This window comes from Lycium barbarum, chromosome 3, assembly GCF_019175385.1.
Source record: "Lycium barbarum isolate Lr01 chromosome 3, ASM1917538v2, whole genome shotgun sequence".
Taxonomy (NCBI): Eukaryota; Viridiplantae; Streptophyta; class Magnoliopsida; order Solanales; family Solanaceae; genus Lycium; species Lycium barbarum.
In genome coordinates this window covers 147,148,292-147,173,870 of record NC_083339.1, presented here as the reverse complement: position 1 = coordinate 147,173,870, position 25,579 = coordinate 147,148,292, and the positions used below count along the sequence as shown (strand labels likewise).

The 25,579-nt window shown below is 34.9% G+C and overlaps 3 protein-coding genes across 6 annotated transcripts; 1 reads left to right on the top strand and 2 right to left on the bottom strand.

Annotated features, from left to right (window-relative positions):
- Positions 1-877: 877 nt before the first annotated feature.
- Positions 878-2,629, bottom strand: LOC132631535 (uncharacterized). Its single transcript, XM_060347105.1, has one exon. The coding sequence runs from the start codon at positions 2,627-2,629 to the stop codon at positions 878-880; it is 1,752 nt and encodes a 583-aa protein (XP_060203088.1).
- A 6,102-nt stretch (positions 2,630-8,731) lies between these two features.
- Positions 8,732-14,812, top strand: LOC132633469 (receptor-like serine/threonine-protein kinase ALE2). Of its 3 annotated transcripts, none has more exons than XM_060349908.1 (11): positions 8,732-8,747; positions 10,075-10,191; positions 10,492-10,572; positions 10,646-10,858; positions 10,989-11,096; positions 11,186-11,284; positions 11,637-12,008; positions 12,105-12,401; positions 12,711-13,103; positions 13,204-13,447; positions 13,968-14,812. In XM_060349908.1, exons 5-11 carry the CDS (start codon positions 11,084-11,086, stop codon positions 14,602-14,604), a joined length of 2,055 nt encoding a protein of 684 aa, XP_060205891.1. In that variant the 5' UTR covers positions 8,732-8,747; positions 10,075-10,191; positions 10,492-10,572; positions 10,646-10,858; positions 10,989-11,083; the 3' UTR covers positions 14,605-14,812. The 3 variants fall into 3 exon arrangements, with proteins under 3 accessions (XP_060205891.1, XP_060205890.1, XP_060205888.1); XM_060349907.1 differs by lacking the exon at positions 8,732-8,747 and adding an exon at positions 8,790-9,511 and having other exon boundaries at positions 10,989-11,081; XM_060349905.1 differs by lacking the exon at positions 8,732-8,747 and adding an exon at positions 8,790-9,511.
- Positions 14,813-15,388: 576 nt separating this feature from the next.
- Positions 15,389-23,474, bottom strand: LOC132633468 (protein HOTHEAD-like). Of its 2 annotated transcripts, none has more exons than XM_060349904.1 (6): positions 23,074-23,474; positions 21,777-22,149; positions 17,670-17,980; positions 17,036-17,421; positions 16,104-16,672; positions 15,389-15,755 (listed from the first exon to the last, which is right to left on the bottom strand). In XM_060349904.1, exons 1-6 carry the CDS (start codon positions 23,165-23,167, stop codon positions 15,701-15,703), a joined length of 1,788 nt encoding a protein of 595 aa, XP_060205887.1. In that variant the 5' UTR covers positions 23,168-23,474; the 3' UTR covers positions 15,389-15,700. The 2 variants fall into 2 exon arrangements, with proteins under 2 accessions (XP_060205887.1, XP_060205886.1); XM_060349903.1 differs by having other exon boundaries at positions 21,777-22,152; positions 23,074-23,473.
- Between the last annotated feature and the right edge of the window lie 2,105 nt (positions 23,475-25,579).

Genomic DNA, 25,579 nt, shown 5'->3' with positions numbered 1-25,579 from the left:
ATGTCCCCAAATGTATCTCTACTCCATTTAGACAATACTTTACTCAATTTCTTTAGCTTGCTATGAAAATTATAGAAAGGATCAGAACCATGATACCCTATCCAATTATTTCTCACAACATCTAGGAAAGAAGGATGCTCAGTCCAGAAATTTAAAAATCTGAAAGATTTCTTAATTGCTCTACTATCCTCCTTACAAGTGATTAGTAAAGGAGAATGGTCAGATCCTTGTTTGATAAGGTGTTCAACTTCACAATTAGGATATAACTCCTGAAACCCTTGATTAGCAAGACACCTGTCCAGCCTCTTGAAAATACATTGCTCATCTGATCTCCCATTCCACCAAGTATATATGCTGCCCTTGAAACCCAAATCTGAAAGCTGACATATATTAATACATTGATTGAAGTCTTCTACTTCCACAAATGGGACTTCCAGCCCTCCAAATTTCTCACATTCATCTACTATCACATTAAAATCCCCTCCAACAAGCCAAGGCGAGTTAATGTTACAAGATATATGGTATACATCATTCCACAATGTCATCCTTGTTGCTCTATCTGTGCTAGCATATATCATGGTTATAATGATCTCCTGTCCTCCATCTAAACATGTCAGCTTCATGGACAAAAGCTGGCCAGTATCTAGCTGAAGCTCCACCTGGTATCCCTCTTCTACAAATAACCAGATCTTTCCATTAATATTATGCCATGCAGTTGCCATTCCCACCCATAATTTGTACATCTCAATATGTCTGATATGCTGAAAAGGTTCCATCAATGCAATAAAATTGAACTTCTTCTGTCTGTGTAACATCACCACTCTTTCAAAAGCTTGCTGGGTGTTAACAGATCTAATGTTCCATATGAGTGCACTATTCATTGAGAACATTTAGATTTAGAAGTAGTTTTCCTTGTTTGTACACCCCCTATATTTGTTGGGGGTACACTTTTTTCCTTTGTCTGTTTCTTGTTTGCCTTCTTTTTGTTTTTTAGTAGGTGCCTTGGTGATATGCCTCCTTTCTTCATGGCCTGCTGCATATCAATTATTGTGACATGATCTTCTACCTCATCATCATCACCAATATCAATGTTGTTGTGTTTCTCTTTTGCAGGTGAAGGTTCTACAGGATCAGTACCTTTAGATATTACCAGTTGATTTAGCTCCTTTGTACCTTCCACTTTGCCCAATTGTTCCTCTTTGTTGTTGTGTTCAGTGGCAGTCTGCAGTAAGTTCTCCACCATTTCTTCATTTGATGATAACCTTTCTGTTTTCTTTTCAGGTGGTGTATGATTATTTTCATTTATATTATCAACACCCTCTATCTCACCAGCTGCCAGATCACAAATATCATCAGGGGGTTTGTCCGGAACTTTATTCAGATCAACATCATGTATTACTTTCTCCTTCTCGTGGCTATTTTCTGCCATCATTGTTTCCATTGCATCTTTAGGTGGAGCACTGATTATTTCATTCTGAATATGTTGTGTTTGAGAATTATCCTTGTCATTGTTCTTCCTCTTATCATCATTTTGGAATTTCTGCCCCATATTCTCCAGCTGTTGTATCTTATTGCTGCTTATTTCCTCATTGATTTCTTTGTTGCTGATTGATTCATTGGTGCTACTGCCTTCCTCATTGTCCTCTTTGCTACCCTTTTTACTATTTGAACTGCTCCCCTCTGTTGACTGAGGAGTTACTTCTACTGCAGATTCTTGGGTCTTACCAAATGAGGCTTCCACCCATTGTTTTGCAGTCTCCGTCCTCTTTTCTTCTTGTCCAGGAACTATTTCAATGGATTGATCCTCTTCCTCTGTGGTAAGTGTCTCAAAGTTGTTGACTGTATTAATCTGCTGCTTTTTTATGTTCTCACCAGAATTGTTTTGTTGATTATTAATTCTTTGCACCTCCTCCTTATTCAAGATTTTCTTCTTCTTGTTTTGTACCACATTCCATTCCATCTTAGCATTGTCTCCTTGATTGTTTGAATTTTTCCCATTTGGAATAAACTTAACAGTTTTATCATGCTCCTTTTTGTGCTCCTTATTTTGCTTATGATTAGTCTCCTTCTTATGCTCATTGTTTTGCTTTTGAATGACTTGCTGATCCTTATTTTGTTGCTGCTTTGGATTTTCAGAAACATTTGTAGTATCTGCCTTTGGATCTTCTTTTTTGGGCCTAAATTCTGGATGAACAACCCAGCAACCATTCACATCATGTCCTTGTAATTTACACTTTGTGCAATATTTGGGAAGATAATCGTATTGTATTCTTTGCCATTTCGACTTTATCTCCCCAGTCTCCTCATCTACACAACTTATATGTATTCTCTTTGGCAAATCCTTTAATAAATTAACTTCCACTTTCACACGAGCACAACTTGGTCTAGTTTGGTTTTTGGTAGCTTTATCAACCACCAATGGTGTGCCCACTGCCTGAGCCATTGAGAACATCGATTCCTTATCAAAGAGATTGGTAGGTAATCCAGGGAAAGAGATCCATGCTACTGCAATTGTTGTTTCCTCCTCCGGATTAAACCATGGATCCCATATAAGAAAACGTAATGGATATACTCTTCCTCTGAGTTGTAATTCAAAAAAACCTGATGTAAGTGCTGCATAGTCCTCCATTAAAGATAACCGAACCAATATGTGCCTTTCTTCTAAAAATCCAATAGTGCATCGACCTTTTATCCCCAGTTGAATTGGAAGGATATTTTGCAATTCGTGTAAATCAGGACGACCATATGAGAATTTCGCTATTACAACATATTTTAAATTTTGACGTCGCGCGAATTCATCAAACTCCTTCTTTGTCCACGCAATCGTAGGTTCCCCATGCAAATATGTGATTGGTTTAAGATTGAAATCTTCAACTATTTCAGGAGGTTGTAAAACCTGTGCATAGTTAAGGACTGATGTATTGTCTGGTGTAGTTTTTGGTAAAGTAGGGGGCAAACCAGCCACCGGCCGCAGTGGCCATGAAGTTTAGTGTTTTTATTTGATTGTTTTGGAAGAGAGCATCGTTTTCCGTGAGCACTCTTGCACGCGTGTTCTGTGTCAAAAAAAAAAATCACAAGGTAGAGTTTGGATTCACAACCTCAGGGTATTAGGCGAAGGGCAAAACTTAAAGACCACCCCAAATGAAGGGCAACCCGCACAAAAAAATGATTTGTAGCGGTTGATGTTTTAGGACTTTAGGTTATCATTTCTTCTATAATCGATAATTTAACGTCGTCATGGTGTACTAAACGATTCCCACACTTCTCACTTAAATCTACGCTTTAGTGTGCGAAAGAGTTCAAATTTGTAATATATGCCTAAGCTATACATCACGCAATATGATCTTACCATTAGACCAAAATTTTGTAGCCAATTCAAATTATCTTTAGAAACATATTCATTCTTGCATCCAATTCAAATGAAATTCCATAAGGGACAGTCGGACAGATAAGTGATATGTCTGTCCCTTATGGAATTTCATAATATGGATGATATGTCTGTCATGATATGGATGATATGTGAATATGTGACAGACATATCCTTCAAATGGACAGATATGGACTGGTCTTTAATTTTTCTCCTTCAAATGGATTGGTCTTTAATATTTGTCCTTCAAAATCGAACTTATGTCTAGCGGGGCATAAATTCTTTAAGGACGCTGACATAACTTGTGGATATTATAATGCGTAACTTATGCCGCTCTAGGCATAAGCTCGACTTTGAAGGACAAAAATTAAAGACCAGTACAGAATCAGGAAACCCAACAGCCTAAATACTCAACATACCGATCAGAAACTTTTCTTATTGTCCTTCATTTGGAGTGGTCTTTAATTTTTGTCCTTCAAATTGGTGGTCTTTAAGTTTTCCTCAAATTGGTGGTCTTTAACTTTTGTCCTCTGCCTTTGCAAATTCTACCTTAAGGCAGAATTTGGACCTTAAGGCAGAATTCTGCATTAAGGCAGAATTTGCAACTCATGCAAATTCTGCAAAGGGCAATAATTAAAGACCACCCCCCGCGAAGGACAATCCTGCAAATTGCCTAATCAGCAACCCACTCACCGGCCTCATTGGGTGGTAGCCGGTAGGGAGACCCAATTGCCTTCTTGCTAAGTAAATGGGAGCATGGAGCAACTTGCATGTTTGATTAATGCTGACAAATTATATTTGGTAAACCATAATATAAAAATTGATGGAATACAAGCATATGCAGCGGAAGCAAATAGCCAGGATCGAACTTGCATGTAATATAGACAACATATAATCAAGATATTAATCAAACGTAAAATTGGTACTTATCTCTTGAAGCGTGACCGCGACCAAGAATCGAATCTTCAACCACGAACACACACCATCCATGAGATCGTCATCCTTTAGTTCCACAGTCTTCTACTGTGTAACCCGAATAAAACCATAATTTTTGAAATTCGTGTGGGCGAATTTCTATGGAAAAAGTGTAGAAACTTCTAAAACCTTTTTTGCCTCCTTATGGAATAAGACCCCTATTTTATAACTACATGTTTAGGGTTTTCACCCTTTTCCAAAACCTGTTGGGTCTTTATTTTCCACCACGAAATAATATTTCATTTAATTCTCTATTATTCGGGCACAACAGGGACCACATAATTTAATTAATGAGGCTTCCAATTATGGAATTAATTCAAAAAATCTGAATTAATCCTACCATAATAAATTACGAATTATTCCACTAAAAAATCGTAACTACACTCCTCAGTTCAATTTCGAAATCTTTCATTAAATCTTATTTAACTCCCCATGTTAAGATTACAGATACCAATCAATTAAATTAAATTAATGATAATTTAATGCATTGACTAATTGAATCCTTTATATTTCCGCGTAACTTATATCATGTGACGGATACAAAATCCACCTGCAGGGTTTTCACATGAGACTTATAAGCATCCATAAAGGGGTATCATCAATCTCAAAGTCAAGATATGGATTCTATCAACTAATTATTATTTCACAAATGTAATTTGTCATTATCCAATTTACCAGGAATACATAGACCCGCAATTGAGTCGTACCTTTTAATAAATCAAAATAATGAACAAGTCACATTGATCATAATAATTATATCAAGATTAAGAGTATAAGTACATTTAATGAATTAGAGAATTTGTTTTATATATTCAGTACAAAAACGCTTATCTCTATTTAGTCCGTTCAATACATACAAAATGTACTAGAACAAGAAGATGGAACTATACCTTTCCCATAATGAAGATACATTATATTAATCTTGTGCTACAATCACACCGATGGCTTTGTCCAATTTCCATCTTAGATTGTGAATATAAATTTTATACTTATAAGAACCGACGATTTAATCTTCCGTGTATAAGCTAAACTCTATACACTAAATAATCTACTATATAAGTAAAGGACACACATACTAGTACATGATCTATTTAACTCTTTATTAAACAATGAATAAATAATTATTCTATAATAAATACTATATCCAAACACATGGTTAATAGTATATATCCTAACAATCTCCCACTTAGACTTTTAACCATGACAATTGTTAGAATATACCATGTCTAAACGCATGGCTAATGGTATATATACATGACCGGTGGTATTAATGCTATATGCATGGCTAATGGTATATATACATGACCGGTGGTATTAATGCTATGCTTTACATAAATTAAGTATATGATTGAAATGTGGAAAGAAAATAGTAAATTCCTAATCAAAGACCCTGCACCTCCAAAAAAAAAAAAAAAAAAAAAAGAACTACTGGTTTAATAGACTATTGAATTCTCACCTCCCTTCCAATAAATGTTATAAATGCTAAAAAAGGATCGAATTTCTAGTCTCAACTGTGAAGAACATTAAATTATTTAACACTTTCCATTGGATACTTTTTTTTTAATACCCCTCCCCCAGGAGCTTTCCCTTTTACTCCCTTAGTGACTCGCAATCTTCGGGTTGAAAATGGAGGGCGCTTACCATCGAGCAACCCCTCTTGTCCATTGGATACTTCTACTTTCTCCACTCGATAAGAAATTAGATATATTTGAAGATTTTAGTTAAAAATTATGGATGAGTTCGATTGTCATTATTCCCCTCACCTTTTTTGAGATGCGGATGCAATGCAGTTCCAGCGGGTTCAACTTAACTCCCATATTTTTTATTCGTATTATATATATCTAATAAATTATTAATCACTTGTTCCGATTTATGAACACCATTTGACTAGGCACAAAGTTTAAGAAAGAAAGAAAGACTTTTGAAATTTGTGATCTAAAACAAATCTTAAATATTTGTTGGCTTTAAATTATCTCATAAAGTTAAGTTTTTTCCAAATATAGAAACATGACATTCTTTTTGGGACAGACTAAGAAGAAAAATATGTCACATAAATTGGGACAAAGGGAGTAACTAATACTAAATTCTAAATCCATGATTATAAAAGTGTAATTTCATTCACCAGTGAAAATATAATTATTGAACTCATTAAATTCAAATTCTGTGTCCGCTTCTGATTTTAATGTAATAGAGATTTTTTTAGTTGACAATACAAGAGAGTTAATGTAATGGGAAAAGGGTAAAAAATGCCCCTCTACTTTCATAAAAGGGCTAAAAATATCCTCCGTAATAAATTTGGGTAAAAAATACCCTTCCCGTCATTAAAGTTTTCAACTATATCCCAATTTTAACGGAAATTCTCAAATCGCTCAAAATAATCCGATTTCATTTTTAAACCCATTTCATTTAAACCCGACCCAACTATATAAAAAATCCATATGCGACCAACTTATTCTCGAGTCCTACATCTGGAGCCACTAGGCATAGGAGCGGGTAACCCATATGAATTTTTTATTTAGTTGGGTCAGGTTTAAATGGAGCGGGTTGTTGGGATTTCCGTTAATACAGAGTTATATTTGAAAACTTTAATAATGAGAGGAATATTTTGACTCAAATTTATAATGGAGGATATTTTTAACCCTTTTCCCAAAGTAAAGAGATGTTTTTATCCTTTTCCCTAATATAATACTACGTAGTAAATAGAGTTATTGGGAAGGGGCCAAGAGCACCGACAGAATGTCGAAGAGGTGTTTGACGTCAAAGTACATCATTTTCACCATAAAAATGATATTACTATATGTAATGTGGTGAAGATGCTGTCCAGCACCTCCATTCCAAGATCTCAACTAAACCTAACTTTATTTAGTTTGCTCATTGTGGGGACATATATTACTCATAACATTACCCATATTCCCACATCGAAAATGTGTCTCCTATCAAATATTAACACCCATTCTGATTCATTTGTCACAATATCTTCCAAATATTGAACAGTACCCATCAGCCAATAGACATGACATTTAGGTTCTACCCATAATAACCTGTCCAATCCTGATTTCAATATTCATAATTTCATATACCCGTAGTGGAAATCATTTCTTTGCACTCAAAAGTGTGATTTAACGGTTAATAAAGTGAGATAAATACTTACTACAGAAGAAGAGCTCGAATTCCAACAAGATAAATGCTAAGTACATACTATATAATCTCTTTCCATCTATCTAAACTTTAGTGGATAGAATTACTTGATATCTATACTGACCAGAAGCAATGCGGATGCACAACCGATCATTTCCATCATAGAGTATAGATATACATATAAAAGAATTACTAAAATATTACTCCCTCTGTCTCAAAAAGACTATCTTCCTTTTCTTTTTAGTTTGTCCTAAAAAGATTATCCTCTTTCTATATTTAGAAACAATTTAACTTTATGAGATGATTTACAGCCACACAAATATCTAAGGCTTATTTTGGACCACACATTTCAAAAGTCTTCCTGTATTTTTTAAACTTTGTGTTAAGTCAAAAGAAGACAATCTTTTTGAAACGGAGAGAGTAATAAATATCAAAAGTTTGACGTATAATTTCAAAAGTAGATTGAATTTTTCAAGTTTAAATCTCGGATCAGTCTATGATTGAAGGTAACAGATACCAAATTGAATAATCCAGACATGTACAACCTGACTTTGAAAGCAACGATTAGAAAAAGAAACAAAAGTTCATTTAAAAACTCTTCCAACTTTAAGATTGGTGTATTGATGATGTTAGGGAAAAAAAAGTTGAAAATGAGTTACATGTAAATGGAAAATGAGTTACATGTAAATGGAAAATGAGTGGAATTGAAGCAGCTACTAGTATTGCCAATTGAGTAATTATTAATTTTGTATTATCTAAAAGATCATGGTGGATTGATATATGATAAATAGTTGATCAAAATCCAATCACGTATGTAACGTGGGGCATTATGTTATTCGCTGCTTTCAATTCAAAAAGTATAAAAAGTAAAAGGTGGAAAAGACACAACCTTTTACCAAACTCAGTTAGTTGCCCTAGAGTGTAATTAAGTAAGATAAGAATCGTTACAAATCAAAGACTAATCTTTCCAAGTTAGTGAGTTGAAAATGTCTCTGCAAGTGGACCATTACCTCTTAATGATGGAACCTGCGAAGGTTTAAAAATATAAATAATTTAATATTATTCACTATAATTTAACTATTATAATAAATTATTATTTTATTTTTCATGTTATACTTGATATGGAGGGTGGCCTATTATTATTACTTTTAGTGTGATGATCTGATCAGTTTGTGCATAACTTGATTTAAGTGTGGGTCCGTATCAGCTTACACAACCCTGGACTAATTTCATAGGATATCTTAACGTCTACCAGCAAAACTACCGGGTAAGTGTATATCAAAGCTCATAAAACTTAGTATATACTACTAGTATTATTTACACTGTTGTCAGAGCATTAAAAACTAAAGTCAGTAGAATGGAGGTGGCTTTCCACTTGAACAATATGTCAACAATTTCGACTGAAAGATTTTCAATGTTTACTAATTCTCAATTAAACAAATCATGTCAAATGGATCTATGAGTATAATTTTCAAAGAAGAATATTTTCTTCTGTCTTCTTTCATCCCCACAGGAAAAGAAGGGAGCTTTTTCCTTTCAGAGTGTCTCTCTTGCTTTAGCTTTAGTTCTTTTCTGGATCAACCCCCTAGTGTAGTTCTTTTTTTATTATTATTTTTTTGCTTTGATCAGTTTTAACAATCTTTAGTTACTCATTTTATGACTTTTTTTTCATTCCAAGAATATAAAAAAATCTGAGAGATTTTGTGGTTTTATTACTACTTATTCCCCACCTAACTTATGCAGGGTTGTTGATGGTACCATTTTTCGGTCTCATTTGCATAAGCTAAAGACACTTGTACTTTTGTAGTCCTTTTGAACATATGATCATGTTCTTTCTAACCACATTGTACTAAATAGTACAGTTCCCATTCAAATTCTTGGTTGAAATTCATTCTTGATAGACAAATGAATGGTTCTGTAATTTGATCCTCTCTGCATTTTTGTTGAGGAGGAAAATGGGGTTGCTGCAGAATTTCAAGTTGCTGAAATTCTTGATGATTCTAAGTGTTTTTTCAGTTCAATTATCTGCAGGTACCATATTGTGATCACATTACCTTCGCCAAGTTTGTAACTTAAATTTGAACTTGATTGATATATGCATATGTTCCAACTATGCTTATATAGTTATGTTTCTGGTTGAATTTCGTTGATTTTGTGTTAATAATGCAATTCTTGATTGTTTGAGCAAGGGCTTTGACTATGAGTCTACTCTTCCAATGAAAGAAGGTTAGAATGAGTAATTGTGCTTGTTGTAGTCAGAGGCTGATTAAAGATTTAAACTTTATGAGTTCAACCTTAGCACTAAACTCGTTAAGTTTAAAATTCGTTGAGTACTTAGTTTTTCACACATATATTGTTTGTGTACTGAGTTCAGATGAACCTGTAGGTGCTCCTGTCTGCTTCTGGACTTGTAGTTAAGGGAGTAGTTTTTTCTTTCTTTTTAAGATATCAAAGGAAAAGAAAAAAAGAAGTTGGAGAAAATGCAATGCATGACAAAATGCAATGCATGACTCTAGGATGTATTGAATATGAAGTTATGATCTACTTTTGTATGAGTATTCCAGAGTTATTGAGTAGATGTATTGCCATGGCAGGATTCGACCTACATTCACTGAAAACAACAGCTTCTACATTTTTCAAATTCAAAGACGGGCGAATTGATCTTAGTTTCCAGAGAAATACAGGATCGCGTCTATCCCTTCTACAAGAAGGTGACATTCTTTCCCTTTGTATGCGTTTGATCTCTTAGATTTCTTCAATTTGATGCATTTTTTTTCATGCTCTTCATACGTTGGCACTCGTGTATCTTAATTTACTGAAGGCCTCCTAAAGCTTATCTCTATGATATTATAACCCAACATTCGGTATTCAAAAATGTGTGTCAACCTGAAAATGATAAAAGCTATTGTCATAGCTTATTTTCCACCCTGCCCAGAATTATGTAAAATGTTATAGATATCTCCTGATTAGCAGATCTCTTGATATGTTGTTGCATTGCATACACATTGCAGATTTGTCGCCCACTCCAACTTCTTGGACGAGACATGACACGTTTCACAGTGCTCCACAGCCATATCATCATCCAAGTAAAGGTATTTTAAGTAGCTAGAACTATTTAAATTTTGAAGTTGGCAAAAACCTGATAGTCCAGATTTTCTTCTGCAGCTACTTATCAGCACAAGATCTTTGAACCATCTAATCATGCGGAAGCACCTTTAACTTCACCACATTTTAGGAATTCTGGCCGAAAGCAAATACACAGTTCTGCATCCGCACCTTCAATCTCCTCTATTTGGCACCATCACAGGAAAAACAAACACAGTGACTTTACACATAAACCATATGATCGCCTTCATCCACCCAGTCCAAGCTGGTCAGGTAAGCTATTCTAAAAAAGTATTGCCTTCGGTCTTGTAAATAGAAAATAGATCCAGTAAAGTATATATTTGGATGGTCCAATGTTTTGCCTACAAAAGTGACTATATTTTTCTCTTCTTATAACATATAGGGCCTTCAATCTCTCCATTCGCATCTCCTGTGCCTTCTTCAATAAGTTGGGCACCTGTACCGTCACCGATAATCCAACCTAGTCACTCGGGAAGTATGTATATAAATTGTAATACTATGCATCATCTCTTTTCTTATTTGTAATAACAGGTAATGCTTAAAAAAAATTGATTATCTGATTCTTCTTATTGTTGCCAGTTCCCACAATATCACCGATGAGTTCATCTATAAAAGGAAAGAAACCGAGAGCACCACCTTTACCTGTTATGACGCTGCCACCACCGCCTCCCAATCAAGGTACGTAGACGAGAAACTTTATTATGTGCCTCACACAACTGACACTAGTTGTGTGAGGCTTCTTTTTGCCTCACAAAAAAGTGGACCCAAATCTTACATCTTTGGGTCCGCAAGCCTTGGGTACAATTTTTTGTCAGACAATTAAGCCTCATACAGCTAGTGTCAGCTGTGTGAGGCACATAATCCATTTTCTGCATAGACAAGTGCGTTTAGCTCTCTATTCAAGACCAATTACTCTTCTAACTAATTCCATTGGCATTGGAACTTCAGCCAAGACCACAAAATTCTTATTAATGTTCTTTCAATTTCCTTTATTTATCATTTTTGATTAGGTAAAATGTATGATTATTAGATTGTAGTTCTTTGACATGCACTGAGCCGTTGACCTACACGCCTCCTGGATCACCATGTGGCTGTGTATGGCCCATGCAAGTAGCGGTGCGCCTCAACGTCACACTCTATACCTTCTTTCCTTTGGTATCTGAGTTAGCCAGGGAAATTGCTGCTGGTGTTTCATTAAACAGGAGCCAAGTGCGCATTATGGGAGCTAATGCAGCCAATCAACAGCTTGAGAAAACAATTGTACACATCAACTTGGTTCCTACTGATGGAAAATTTGATTACACCACTGCTTTTACAATTTATCAGAAGTTCTGGAAGAGGGCGGTGTTCATAAAGTCTACAGATTTTGGTGCCTATGAGATGGTTTATGTCCATTATCCAGGTTGTCAATTTGTACCATTAATAATTTAGTCTGATCTTTGTGGATTCCATCATGATATTCTTTGCTTGAGTTCTTATGAAGTTGATTCTTTTGCAGGGTTACCACCTTCTCCGCCTTCACATCATTCGAGCAGTGCTACTATTGATGATCTACCAGTCTATCCTGGCAATGGAAATGATGGAAGGACAATCAAACCTCTGGGTGTAGATGTGTCAAGAATGAGAAAGAAAGGGATAGCTAGAAATATGATCATTGTGATTGTCCTTTCATCATTCACAGCCTTTGTTGTGTGCGTGGGATCTATCTGGCTTCTTTTGTTTAAGCGCAGATGTTGTTCTCAATCACCTGAGCAACCTCCACATGTTTTAATTTCCTCTCAGGGTAAAACATCAGGTAAACTCTACTGATAGAAATTGCAATGTCCGAAATATAGGACAGTCAGATCTCTCTATAACAGTCATCCTCTCCAACAACATATCATTAGAACAGTCATGTTTTCTGTGGAAATGATCTTACATGTCTTGTGTTATTATATGTTTCTATAACAGCATTTCACTATAGCAGCCAAAAAAATATCAGAACAAATGACGTTATTGAGAAGCTTGACTGTAAATAGCAAATGCAGATAACTGCGATTTGGCCTATTTTTCTTTAAGCCGTTACATAGAATCATCTTAGAAATGATGAATACATACTGAACAGGTGGTGCTGGATCTACGCTTTTGGGAAGTAGGCCCAGCTCAAAATCAATGTCCTTCAGTTCTAGTATTTTAGCTTACACAGGAAGTGCGAAAATTTTCAGTACAAACGATATAGAGAGAGCAACTAACAACTTCAACACTTCAAGGGTTCTCGGTGAAGGAGGTTTTGGACTCGTGTATAGTGGAACCATTGATGATGGAAGGAAAGTAGCAGTTAAGGTTTTAAAAAGAGATGATCGGCAGGGAAGCCGTGAGTTTTTGGCAGAAGTTGAGATGCTTAGTAGGCTGCATCACAGAAACTTGGTCAAACTGATAGGTATTTGCACAGAGGAACATTGTCGCTGCCTTGTCTATGAACTTGTTCCTAACGGGAGTGTAGAATCACATTTACATGGTTGGTACATATCTGTCAAATGAATTCACCAAGACTTATATTTCATTACGTTAAATGTTCGCTTGAATAAGTACTTTTGGTTTCTCTTTTTCTCTTTCAGGAATGGATAAAGAGGCTTCTCCTCTTGATTGGTATGCAAGAATGAAGATTGCATTAGGTGCAGCTCGAGGATTGGCCTATCTGCACGAGGACTCGAGCCCTCGTGTAATACACAGGGACTTCAAGGCTAGTAACATCTTGCTAGAACATGATTTTACACCAAAAGTTTCAGATTTTGGCTTGGCTAGATCAGCACTGGATGAGGGAAACAAACATATATCCACGCATGTGATGGGCACTTTTGGGTATGCTCTCTTTCATTCGAAGAAATTTTCTGACGTATCGTACTTTTGCTAGCATCGCTAATAAGCAGAAGCAGATTCAAAATTATGGGGTTCAACATTTAATACTCCCTCTGTCCCAATTTATGTGACACTCTTTCTTTTCTAGTTAGTGTAAGAAAGAATGACACCTTTCTATATTTAGTAACATTTAACTTTAAACTCCCCATTTTACCTTAATGAGTTGATTTATAACCACACTAATATCTATGACTTATTGTGGACCACAAGGTTCAGAAGTCTTCCTTCATTATTATACTCCGTGCCAAGTCAAATACCTTCACATAAATTGGGACAGAGGGAGTATTTGCCAAAAAAAATTATTGTATTTTGCATATATTTTTATACTCCGTGTAAAGAATACTGAGGTCAGTTAAACCTATTAGACTTCTATTGTATCCGCCTCTACTAATAAGCAACACGGCAAAGAATCCTAACATATGATTTTGGCTTGTACCTAACTTTTGCTAATATTTTGCTGCAGTTACCTAGCTCCAGAATATGCAATGACTGGCCATCTCCTGGTGAAAAGTGATGTTTATAGCTATGGTGTAGTTCTTCTTGAGCTCCTGAGCGGACGAAAGCCTGTGGATTTATCACAGCCTCCAGGTCAAGAAAATCTTGTATCCTGGGCTCGTCCGCTCCTGACAATGAAGGAAGGTTTAGAAACAATAATAGATCCAGCTATAGAGTCTGATATCCCATTGGATAGTATCAGCAAAGTTGCAGCAATAGCATCAATGTGTGTACAGCCAGAAGTATCGCACCGCCCTTTCATGGGAGAAGTGGTTCAAGCCTTGAAATTAGTGTGTGATGAGTTTGATGAAACACGAGAGCCTATGTCACGGAGTTGCAGCCACGGGGAATTTTCTGTTACAAACGCTTCAGTAGTCCATAAATCATTTCCAGGTTTTGATTCTCCTTTAAATGTCGAAATGGAATTATCAGCTTCAGAATTAAAGAGTGCATCAGCTAGATATGGAAATCTTGAATCTGAGTCTTTTAGGAGGCAATTCAATTCTGCCCCTTTGAAAATGGGAAGAAAAAGGAATTTCTGGCAAAGGTTGAGAGTTCTTTCAAGTGGCAGCATGAGTGAACACAGTTTTTCATCAAAGACATGATGAGAATTTTTAGCAACAGCCATAAAGTACTATATTATATCAGAACATAAAATTGCTGTTATTATTTTGTTTGTAGATATTACCATAAGAAGTTTGAACCTGATAATTTGTGGCATTTTCAGTGCTAGATGATTTAAGATATCTATTTTATGTACTCCCTCTCCACTTTAAGTGCAAAACTCAATGTCAGACTAAAACTTTGTACTTCCTTCTTTTTTTTTTTTTTTTTTTAATATGAAAAGTTCATGCTTATATTTGAAATCTATTTTCAGAAAGTATTCTAATCATTGAGTCTATTTTCAGAAAGTATTCTAATCATTCTTTTTGTCTGTTTTCCTTTTTTCCTTGTTCTTTTTGTGAACTATTACTTACTATAGAAAGAGGGACCATTTGTATCTATATAAATCTAGATTCCTTTCATTTCCCAAAGGAGAAACCAAAATTGTAAGAGCCTTCGTCTTTCTTGACAGATTATGATACAAGAATTTATAACTCATTTCATTTAGCTAGAGTAATGTTAACCACTTAAAACTTGTTTGTTTCCAGTTTCTTGAATCCTGATGCAATTAAGTTATCTAGTTTCATCGGAGTTTGAAAAAATTGAGCTCACATTGCTATTTTCCTTATGAACCTAATTGCTATTGTTTGAGTTGTTTCATGTTCATTTTAGATATGAAATAGTTAGGCAAGGATGAATCTTGCAAGTCGAGTCAAATGCATGAAACGAGTTATACAAAAAGAGTTCAAGTTCTCTGCACCGACTTTGTACAAAAAGAGTGATAGCTAGAGATAAGAATATAGATGCAAGGTTTATATATTAATTAAGCATGCATTTCATACATATTGTAATGTGAACACAACAGCACAAAAAGTTCCAATTTCCAACTCCACACACACGCATACAGAAACTCCTGTTTTCAATGGCAAGCCAATCTTGACAGACTACACATTACTGCTTGCTAAGAATTAGAATGGCAAAAAACCACAGTTAGTTAAAAAAAGAAGCAAATCCTTTCCACTTGTTTCAACAACACCTCAACAAAACAAACTAAAAGAATAGGTCTAATTCTCTTCTACTTCAAAGTTGTCTAAGTCTTTACAAACCAGCTGCTCTTCCTAATCTCTCTCTTAGAATCTTCACTCCCATGTACCTGCATCAATGGGACAAAAAGTACGAAACAGTTAGCTATTCGGTCAAGTAGTATTCCCTCTGTTTCATTTTATATGACGGTATTTGACTACGAAAGGAGTTTAAGAAAGAAACATTGTAGCACGTACCAAAAGTACCAGTAGAACTTGTGGTGTTACTGATGCCATCACATTTTCATGTCTATATTAACATTATTAAGGGTAAAATTGAAAATTTTAAAGTTAAAGAATTTCTAAATATAGAAAAGTATCATTGTTTTGGAACAGACTAAAAAGGAAAGAGTGTCATATAAAATAAACAGAAGTAGTAATTTTTTCTCATGGAATTTGTATTCTAATTATGGTCTTACCTTCCCATCATCATCACCGTGGCTTGAGGGTTAGTGCCTGGCGAATCTTTGAATGTGGAACCATCAATGACACGGAGCCTATGAACACCAAGAACCCTGTGATCGGGGGCGATCACCTTGCCAACCTGACACCCACCATGGTAATGCCATATCGTGATCACAGTGTCTTTGCAGAACTGTTCTAAAGACTCTGTGTTATTAGTGTGTTTTGGTATAAGGTTAACATTAGCTTGGACACTCATGTTAAGGAGCTTGTCCAGTGTCTCTTTGTCACACTGTGTGTAGTTGGTGAAGTGTTTGGATTTCGCGATCTTCTCCACAATGCGTATTCCATCTACACATCGTTTTAAATCACGTGGATGGCTGAAATAGTTGAAGGTGATGGAAGGGTTGTCGTCCGGATTGGTAGTCACCAGACTGATGTTCCCTCTTGACAAAGGCATTGCTATCTTTTCTAAAATGAAACCTCCCATAAACGCCTCGTGTGGAATGTCTTTCTTGCTTCTTCGGTATGCTTCCATTGCTTCAAGTGTTCTCTGCTTTGGAGGAACAGTGGACAGTTGCCCAATCTGGTTATTCCAAAATGTGGACACAAAGTTAGGAAAACCATGATTAAGGGTATTTTTGTCATTTTAACAAAGGTTGTCCTTATCAGCATTTTCCACCAAACACATCAACTGCTTATTTTCAGCTATAGCATTTCTAGCCAAACATGTAACAACTTATTTTTAAATTCAGCTCCAGCACTTCAAAAGTGCTTGTAAGCTACTTTTATTCAGCTAATCCAAACAGGCTCTAAATGGATTTCAGTAAACTTATCAATTATGTACTACAATATAGTCAAACCAAACAATAAACTATACATTATGAAATAATGAAAAACAACAATCCAAATTGACTGTAATTGATAAAATTAATACATTGCTACAAACCTCAGCCGAAACGATTCCGTGGTTGCAACGAATGCTATCTCCAGACTGTCCGAATCCACTACTAGCTTCAATATAGACTCCCACTTTAGTAATTCCTACAGTCTGAATCAGTGACTGTTCTACGGGCCTATTTGTGGGGACGAAGATCGTGTTTAAGGGGTTGTCGGACATGCCATGACCGACGTACTTATTGGCAAGCACCACGGGGATGTTCAACCTTTCCAACTCGGCCTTTGGTCCAATTCCACTAAGCATCAAAATGTGAGGGCTCCCAATTGCACCAGATGACACTATGATCTCACTTCCTTTCCTCTTTGAAAGAAATGCCTTGTGTTGGTTCCCATTTTCATCTTTGAAAATGACTCCCACTGCCCTTGGCTTCCTTCCTACATAATTATTTCAATCCGGTTAATAGGACTATTAAGCAAATCTGTGTTATGGACTGTGCATAAGTGAGACCTCTCTATAACAATATTTCACTATAACAACCATGTTTTCTGTGAAACCGATCTTTCATGTTATGTTATATTATATGTTCTCTATAACAACATTGCTATAGCAGCCAAAAAATATCGGACCAAACGATGTTGTTATAAAGAGGTTTGATTGTATTAGATTGTTTTGCATTAAGTACCTGATGTATCAAAGTCAATCTTTTGAACAGTGGCATGCACCAAAACATCAAGCTTCTTAGGATTAGCAGAGGCAAGTAGTTCAGCTGCAGTGTGACGACGGCCGAATCGGTCGAATATGGTCCCACCAACCTTGGTTCCATAGATGTGATCATAAGTGAATCCATTGAAAGGTGAGATACCAATTTCAAGAAGACTCTCCCTTACTGCTTCTTGCCATGGAGCCAAGTTTGGTTTATGAACAATTTGTTTCTCAATCCAAGGATATGATTCATTCACCAATTTAGAATCCCAACCTACTTTGTTGATGTAACTGCAAGTTCAAGAAAACCACAGCATCAACACATGTATTATCTGCAATCAATTTGTAATAGCACAACAACTGTGACTCTGTATTAATTAGTCGTCTAGCCGCCCCATCAACACAAGTAAAGAAATAAAAATATAGTCAAACCTCTCTATAATAACATCCTTTGTCTGGATATTTTGGCTGCTATAGTAAAATGTTGGTTATAGAGAAGTATAATATAGCATAACATGAAAAATTAGTTAAAAAAAAAACCTGTTTGTATAGTGAAATTTCGTTATAGACGAAGATTGTTATAGAGAGGTGTGACTTTAAAAGGACTCTGAAGTCTAAATGGATTAAATTCTCGTCAAAAGTAGGCCACTAAGTGTCGATTCAACTAACTACCCTGAGTGCATACTATCTGTCTTTCAAAATTTTTACAACCCCTTAAGAAAGACATGTAATAACCTTAAACATAAAGAGTATTTGTCTAAACTAGTTTAACCACTCCTTAAACACTTAGGGCCTGTTTGGAAAGCCACCCAGGTAATTGGAATTGGATGTAATTGAGTGTAATTACACAGTTTGACCTGTTTGTTTGACCAGGTAATTACACAGTTAGGTGAGAATTGGGTGTAATTGACAGGGTGTAATTACACTCTCCAATTCTCAAGGGGGGGCTGAGAATTGGGTGTAATTACACCCTGTAATTACACAGTTACTTTTTAGTTTATTTCTTTTTAATTTTATTTTAATTTCTTTGCTTTTCTAATTTATTTTTTTATTTCTATTAATTAATTTATTTTTTATTTTTACTTTTTAATTATTTTTATTTTTTAAAATATATTTTTATTTTTATATTATTTATATTTCATTTTCTTTCTTCTCATTTCCAACCTTTACTTCTTGTGGTTCCATGTAATTTCTCGTTTTTTTTTTTTTTATTCATTTAGCATAACAGTATTATTATTCTAATTTTTGAAACTACATCTCTTAATATTAGAAAGAATGAGTCATTAACAAACTTGACATATAATGAGTGACGTTATTAAAGTATAATTTCGTTGTGAATGTGATTATAAACTTATATTTTCCTTTCTTTTGAATTATAGGAGTATTTACTTATGTTACGTTGGAACTTACTTATGTAATGTTGGAATTTGACATAAGAGTATTATGTTAAAAAAAATTCTTTTGGATTTTGAATTTAGGTTATATTTTTTACTTTAATTTATTTGTTTTAATACTATTGACTTGTTATTTCACATTGCTTGTTGTTTATTTTTCACTTATAATTGATAGAATTTTTGTTAAACATTTGAATAATATTGTGGCATTATATTTATAAATATTCTTTTTTTTCACAACATCAAATCCCATGATGTTCTCACAAAAAAAGTATTTATAATCAATTAAAATAAAAATATTATTAATTTGAAATTATATATCAACTATTTTTTACAATATTAGTTACAAATATATGATTATTAATTAACATATTTTCAAGAAATAATGTGTTATTAAATAGTTAATTTAATATCATGTATAAAGGCACATATTTTTTAAATATTAATTTTAATTTTTTTCTAGTGAAGTTTTATTTTAAAATTAAACTAACTGTGTAATTACACTTGTGCAACCAAACAACACGCTTGTAATTACATTATGACAAACAAACAGGTCATTATAATTACAATACTGTGTAATTACTAGGGTAGTAATTACACCAATTCCAATTACCAGGTGGCTTTCCAAACAGACCCTTAATTGCTACTCCAATCAGTAAGGGCAGATTTTGAAGGAAAAACATAATAAATGACTTATTGCTTTTTATAAATGTCATGTTTTGAACCAGATTTAGTTTGTCAAAACACTAGTAATATTTTGGACCAGAGGGAGTAACTTTCAACATTTACTACTTCCGTCTCATATTACTTGTCTACTTTCCCCTTTACACGCCCTTTGAGAAATAAAAAATAAAAGTATACTTGTATCTCTTCAATAAATTGCACTCTAATCAATATTAATTATTTTAAAAAAATAATGTTAAGGTCAAAATATGAAAATTTTAATTAATTCTATCTTGATTTTGTAAATGGACAAGTCTTTGGGGACGGATATTTTTAGTAATGTGGACAACTAATATGGGACGGAGGGAGTACATTGCACGCTAGCGTTAGGATTTAGGACAAGACATTAATTGCTTGTGCACCTACTTGACTTCTCTGTTTCATATTTGGATTCACAAACTGTTCATGCTTAAACCGTACGGAATAAACATCATATAGAGGGAGCTTAAATTTATTGTCCTTGATAATAAATGACTATATAAGTTTGGTAGTTGGCTGTTTTAAGTAGGCAGTGGGCTCAATTTCGAGGTATTTATCATTATACACTCAATTTCTGCTTTGTCTTTAAATATTTGTATGTATGCTTTCCCCACCAAATCTTTATTTCATGGCCAAGAACTAAGATAGGCAGAAATCACACGTCTCAACTCTCAAATATTCAAAGGCTCAAATATTGTCCTTGATAATAAATGACTATATAAGTTTGGTAGTCGGCTGTTTTAAGTAGGCAGTGGGCTCAATTTCGAGGTATTGATCATTATACACTCAATTTCTGCTTTGTCTTTAAGTATTTGTATGTATGCTTTCCCCACCAAATCTTTATTTCATGGCCAAGAACTAAGATAGGCAGAAATCACATGTCTCAACCCTCAAATATTCAAAGGTAATCTTAAATAGTTATAGTTGATAAAGGATAATGTCTTAAAGCTTCACATCCACAAAAAGCCAAACAAGAAGAGTCTGCGATTTTTTTTTTTTTTTAATACTATCAAGTTACCTAACGGATTTATGGATAAGTCTCTATATTTAATCTTAAAAACACTATATATTACATGCCTACAACAGATAAAGATAATATGATGGTATAGAATATGATAATATGATAGTATAGAATTTACTTACATGATGGTGTATATAACTTAAATATGTACTTAACAGTTTCTCAAGGTTATTAACCGGGGCTAGCTAACACAAGGACAATCCCCACTATATTTTGCGGAAATGGTACAAAATAATATAATCAGTTACAATTTGAAATATGCCATATAACTAAAGAAAGTTTGTAATGGTCTCACTCGACAACTAATCAAGTCGATACAAAACATAATTGTAGTTCGAGGTTTTTTGGAAGTCTAAATCATGTTTGGTAAGGTCGTGTACTTAATCGCTATATAAATGTACGCATTAATGGAATCATAAAGCATCTAGGTGATGGTAATGGCTCGTTAAATGTAGTACTCATACTTTTGATTGTGACGTATTGACATACTAAGGAAGTTTCTATTTGTGTTTCACTTTATAAAACCCTTTAAATCACTGATTTTTATCTCAATTAATTCGATCATTTTCATTCATTAAATAAGCTTAGTATAATAGTAACACATTTTGGTCATTTTTCAATTGTTTTTTTTCGTTTCATCTTTTCTCTCTTCTTAAAAAATAAAATAAAGTGAGAGGGCTAGTTCTAGAGAAAGTGAGAACCACTACCTTTTTTTTTTTTTTTTTTTTCTGTTTGGTTCAAAGAACCAATACAGTTAGCATAACGTGAGTGCACAATGGATGGGTTGATGTCTTGATGAGCTTACCAAAAATAAGATAAGCATTTACTAAAATAACATTATTGTTACCACTAAAAACCACATGCTGATTTCACTTTTCTAGTTTGGAGTTCATTATTCACCGACCAATTCCCAAAATTAGGCTTTAGAACATATTCATAATAAGACAATATATAAGTGTAGTACACATACCTTGGGCCAGCACGAGTGTAAAAACCGGCGTTAATAGAAGTGCCACCACCTAAAACTCTAGCCCTCGAATTAAAGACACCATCGGTAGAGACGAAGAATTGAGAAGCAGAAGCAGGTGAAGTGTCAGCCAAAGAGATGTGGAAATTTTTCATGAATGACACATTTGCATTTGCAAATGGAACTCCCCCTCTTTCCAGCACTAAGACACTAAAGTTTTGTGACAAAGTTGTTGCCAAGGGACATCCCGCTGTGCCACCTCCAACTATTATATAGTCGTAAGGTTTGTTATAATTAGCATCTGATGATGATGATGAGAATGTACTTGCTTCTCTTATGAATGGATATCTATCTTGCCACGGTTCCCATTTGCCTGCTGCTGTGGGTTTTTACAAAATGTCTGCAATTGTTAGAAAATAGAAACAAAAATGTTGTGCTAAAAATGCAATTGCTAGTCTAGTCTTCTTTCTTATTCTATCTTTTCCTTTCTCTTTCTTAATTTAATGTACGTACACGCAATCAGGGGTTGACGGATGCAAAAGTGCAATGCGTAAATATATACTAGTATAAATTATGTACTAATTATATTTTAATATATTCTGAAATTTAAAATATGAACACACAATTGCAAGATTGCAATGCATTTAATGGTAAAAATATAAAATTAAACTTTATCAAATTTAAATCTTGAATCTGTTGTGAGTAAGATTAACATTAATTAGGGAAAGCAATAACAAAGCACCTGAAAATATATTAAATAAACAAAAATAATCAGAAATCTTTAGTTTGGACTGATAAGATTGTTGGGAAGTCGAAAAATGGAGGTTAACAACAAATCTTGCAACTTAGCTTCGTTTTCTTTCAATCTTCTTGCTTAATCTTTTTCCATTTTCTTTTGTGTGTATCTATGATCAATAAATCCATTATCAGAACTGAGAGAAAAAAACAAGAATTGCAAGAAAGGGGGCGAATAGGGCTACTGAGCTAAGCATGGTGAAGAAAACAAAACAAAACAAAGAAAAATGGAAGTAGTACCAGAAATGATGTTTATATAGTACTCCATAATTAATTACAAAGAAAAATGGAAGTAGTACCAGAAATGATGTTTGTATAGTAATTAATTACCCACCAGTCCACCACAAAAGAAGAGTAGAGAAATTAAACAAGTGAAAAGTGAAGATCAATGATCTTTTACGAGAATTCCTATAGTATTTCATACCGACCACCTCGATTTCCCCGAAAAAAAAAAGGGCAAGAAAAAGAGAGAGAAAAAGAAAACAAAGGAAATGGATCATCATACCTTGAGTGAGAGTGCTAAAAGACTTAAAGTGGAGACATAGAATTAAAGAGAGAAGAAGCTTCAAAATCACAGGCACACGACCAACCACAGCCATTGACCTCAGACACAAACTTCAGAGCAAATTAAGTTAAAAAAAATTATTTAACAAAACTCAGCAGGAGAAGCAGCTTGCAGTTTCTCCCACCTCAAGCTTTTCTCTATGTGGCTTCTTCTGGTTGGCCTTGTTTTTGTGTACACTCTATATATAAACATATAGCACTAGTACTAATGTATATACGTATATACTCACAACTGTATTCTGTATATCCGCTACTAGCTAGCTAGCTAGCATTAATAGCTATTGTATGAAACAACGTAATATATTACTACTATTTTTGTTAGCTAGCAATAATAATGACGAGCTCATCTAAGAAAAAAGAGAAGTAAAGATAGTTAGCAGTAGTATTTGTTTTTTTTTCTTTGGGACGAAAGTATTAAATGCCACATAAACTCTAACCCAAGAGGTCATTAATGGCGAAATCAATGCCAACCGCTAGACTGTATCATCAATGCATATTGGCCGTTCGATTGTTTTCTACTTTTATCTTCTCCGTCTACCCTCGGATCATTTACTTGGATGGCCAGCTCACTCATATCTATATACTGGCTGTTATAGCTGAAAACTTGATTAAATGCGGAACAAGTTAACAAATGTATGAGGAACCCTAGTTCATATGAGTAGAGAGAGAGAGTAAATAACTGTGGTTTTCTCATTTCAGAAAAACAAAATGGCAAAAGTGTATTCTATTACAAGAGGGTCCTATTTATACATCTCATTAAATATGACTTGGGCCGGGTATGTACAAGGCCCGAAATATAAAATGTAATCTAAGTTGGGTCGACAGGCCCATCTCTAACAGCCCCCCTGAAGCTGGATGCCAATCCAAGCTTGGAGAGTAAGAACTTGTGTTGCACCCCAGTGAGAGGTTTTGTAAGAACATCAGCTAGCTGAAGATGAGTAGGAACATATTGCAAAGCAATCAGACCAGCAGTTAACATCTTACGCACAAAGTGACAGTCGATCTCAATGTGTTTGGTGCGCTCGTGGAAGACGGGATTGCGGGCAATATGTAAGGCAGCTTGATTATCACACAAGACCTGCACAGGAGCCAATGTTGTAACCCCAAAATTAGCAAACAAACGAACCAACCAGGAAATCTCAGCCACAATCTTACGAAGGGCCCTATATTCAGCCTCGGCTGAAGACAGGGCAATGGTGGGCTGTTTCTTGGACTTCCAGGACACCGGAGAACCACCAAAGAACATGTAAAACACAGTGATTGATCTTCTAGTCTGAACACACCCAGCCCAATCAGAATCATAGAAACCAGTTAAAGAAAAATCATCAGTATCAGTAAGAAGAATACCCAAATCAGGTGTACCAGCCAAATATCTCAAAACATGCAAACCAACATCCAAATGAGGCAATCTAGGACAATGAAGGAACTAGCTTAGATGCTGAACAACAAAAGATATATCAGTTCGGGTGTGTTGAAGAAAATTGAGTTTTCCTAGAAATTTCCTATAAAGACTAGGGTCAGAACATTGTTCACCAGAATCAGCATTAAGTTTCTTACAAAGTTCCAAAGGACTAACCACAGGGGTTACATTTGAACAGTGAAAATCAGCCAAAAGATCAGTAGTGAATTTGTGTTGTGTAACCAGTAGACCTGTAGGTTGCTTAATGATTTCCAAACCAAGGAAAGAGTGAGCTTCACCTAAGTCCTTAATCTTGAATTTATTATCTAGGAACTGCTTAAGGGAAGAAATCTCCAATGAATCATCACCAACAAGTAGAATCATCAACAACATACCCAGTGAAATCTCACAATGTGAGGTCTGGGAAGGGTAAAGTGTACGCAGACCTTACCCCTATCTCGGAAGATAGGGAGGTTGTTTCTGAAAGACCCTCGACTTAAGAGAAAACACAACGAGAAGGTTAGATAAGCACAAGCAGTTCAAAGCAAAATGCAAATGAAACTAAAGAAAGCGAATTAGTCAAGATAGAGTCGTCTGAAAAAATAAAGCAGTAGCTACCACAGATAGATAAGATAATCGAAGCACAAGAAATAACATATAGTAGAAAGAATCAAAGGACAATAGATTATCGATCGAAACAGGGACTACCTACTAGCCTTCTACCGTAATCTAAGTCCTCCATAACTACCTATCTAAGGTCATGTCCTCGGTAAGCTAAAACTGTGCCATGTCCTGTCTCAGGACCTCTACCAACAAGTAGAATATCATCCACATATACTGCCATAATTGTAATTGAAGACTGAGAAGTTTTGGTAAACAGGGAATAATTATTGAGACTAGGAATAAAGCCTTTAGAATGCAAGGCTTCAAATAACTTGGCATACCACTGTCTTGAAGCTTGTTTTAAGCCATACAGTGATTTTCTGAGCTTACAAACTAAGGGACCAGAACTGGAATCAGAAGAAGGAACTTCCAAACCTTGAGGAAT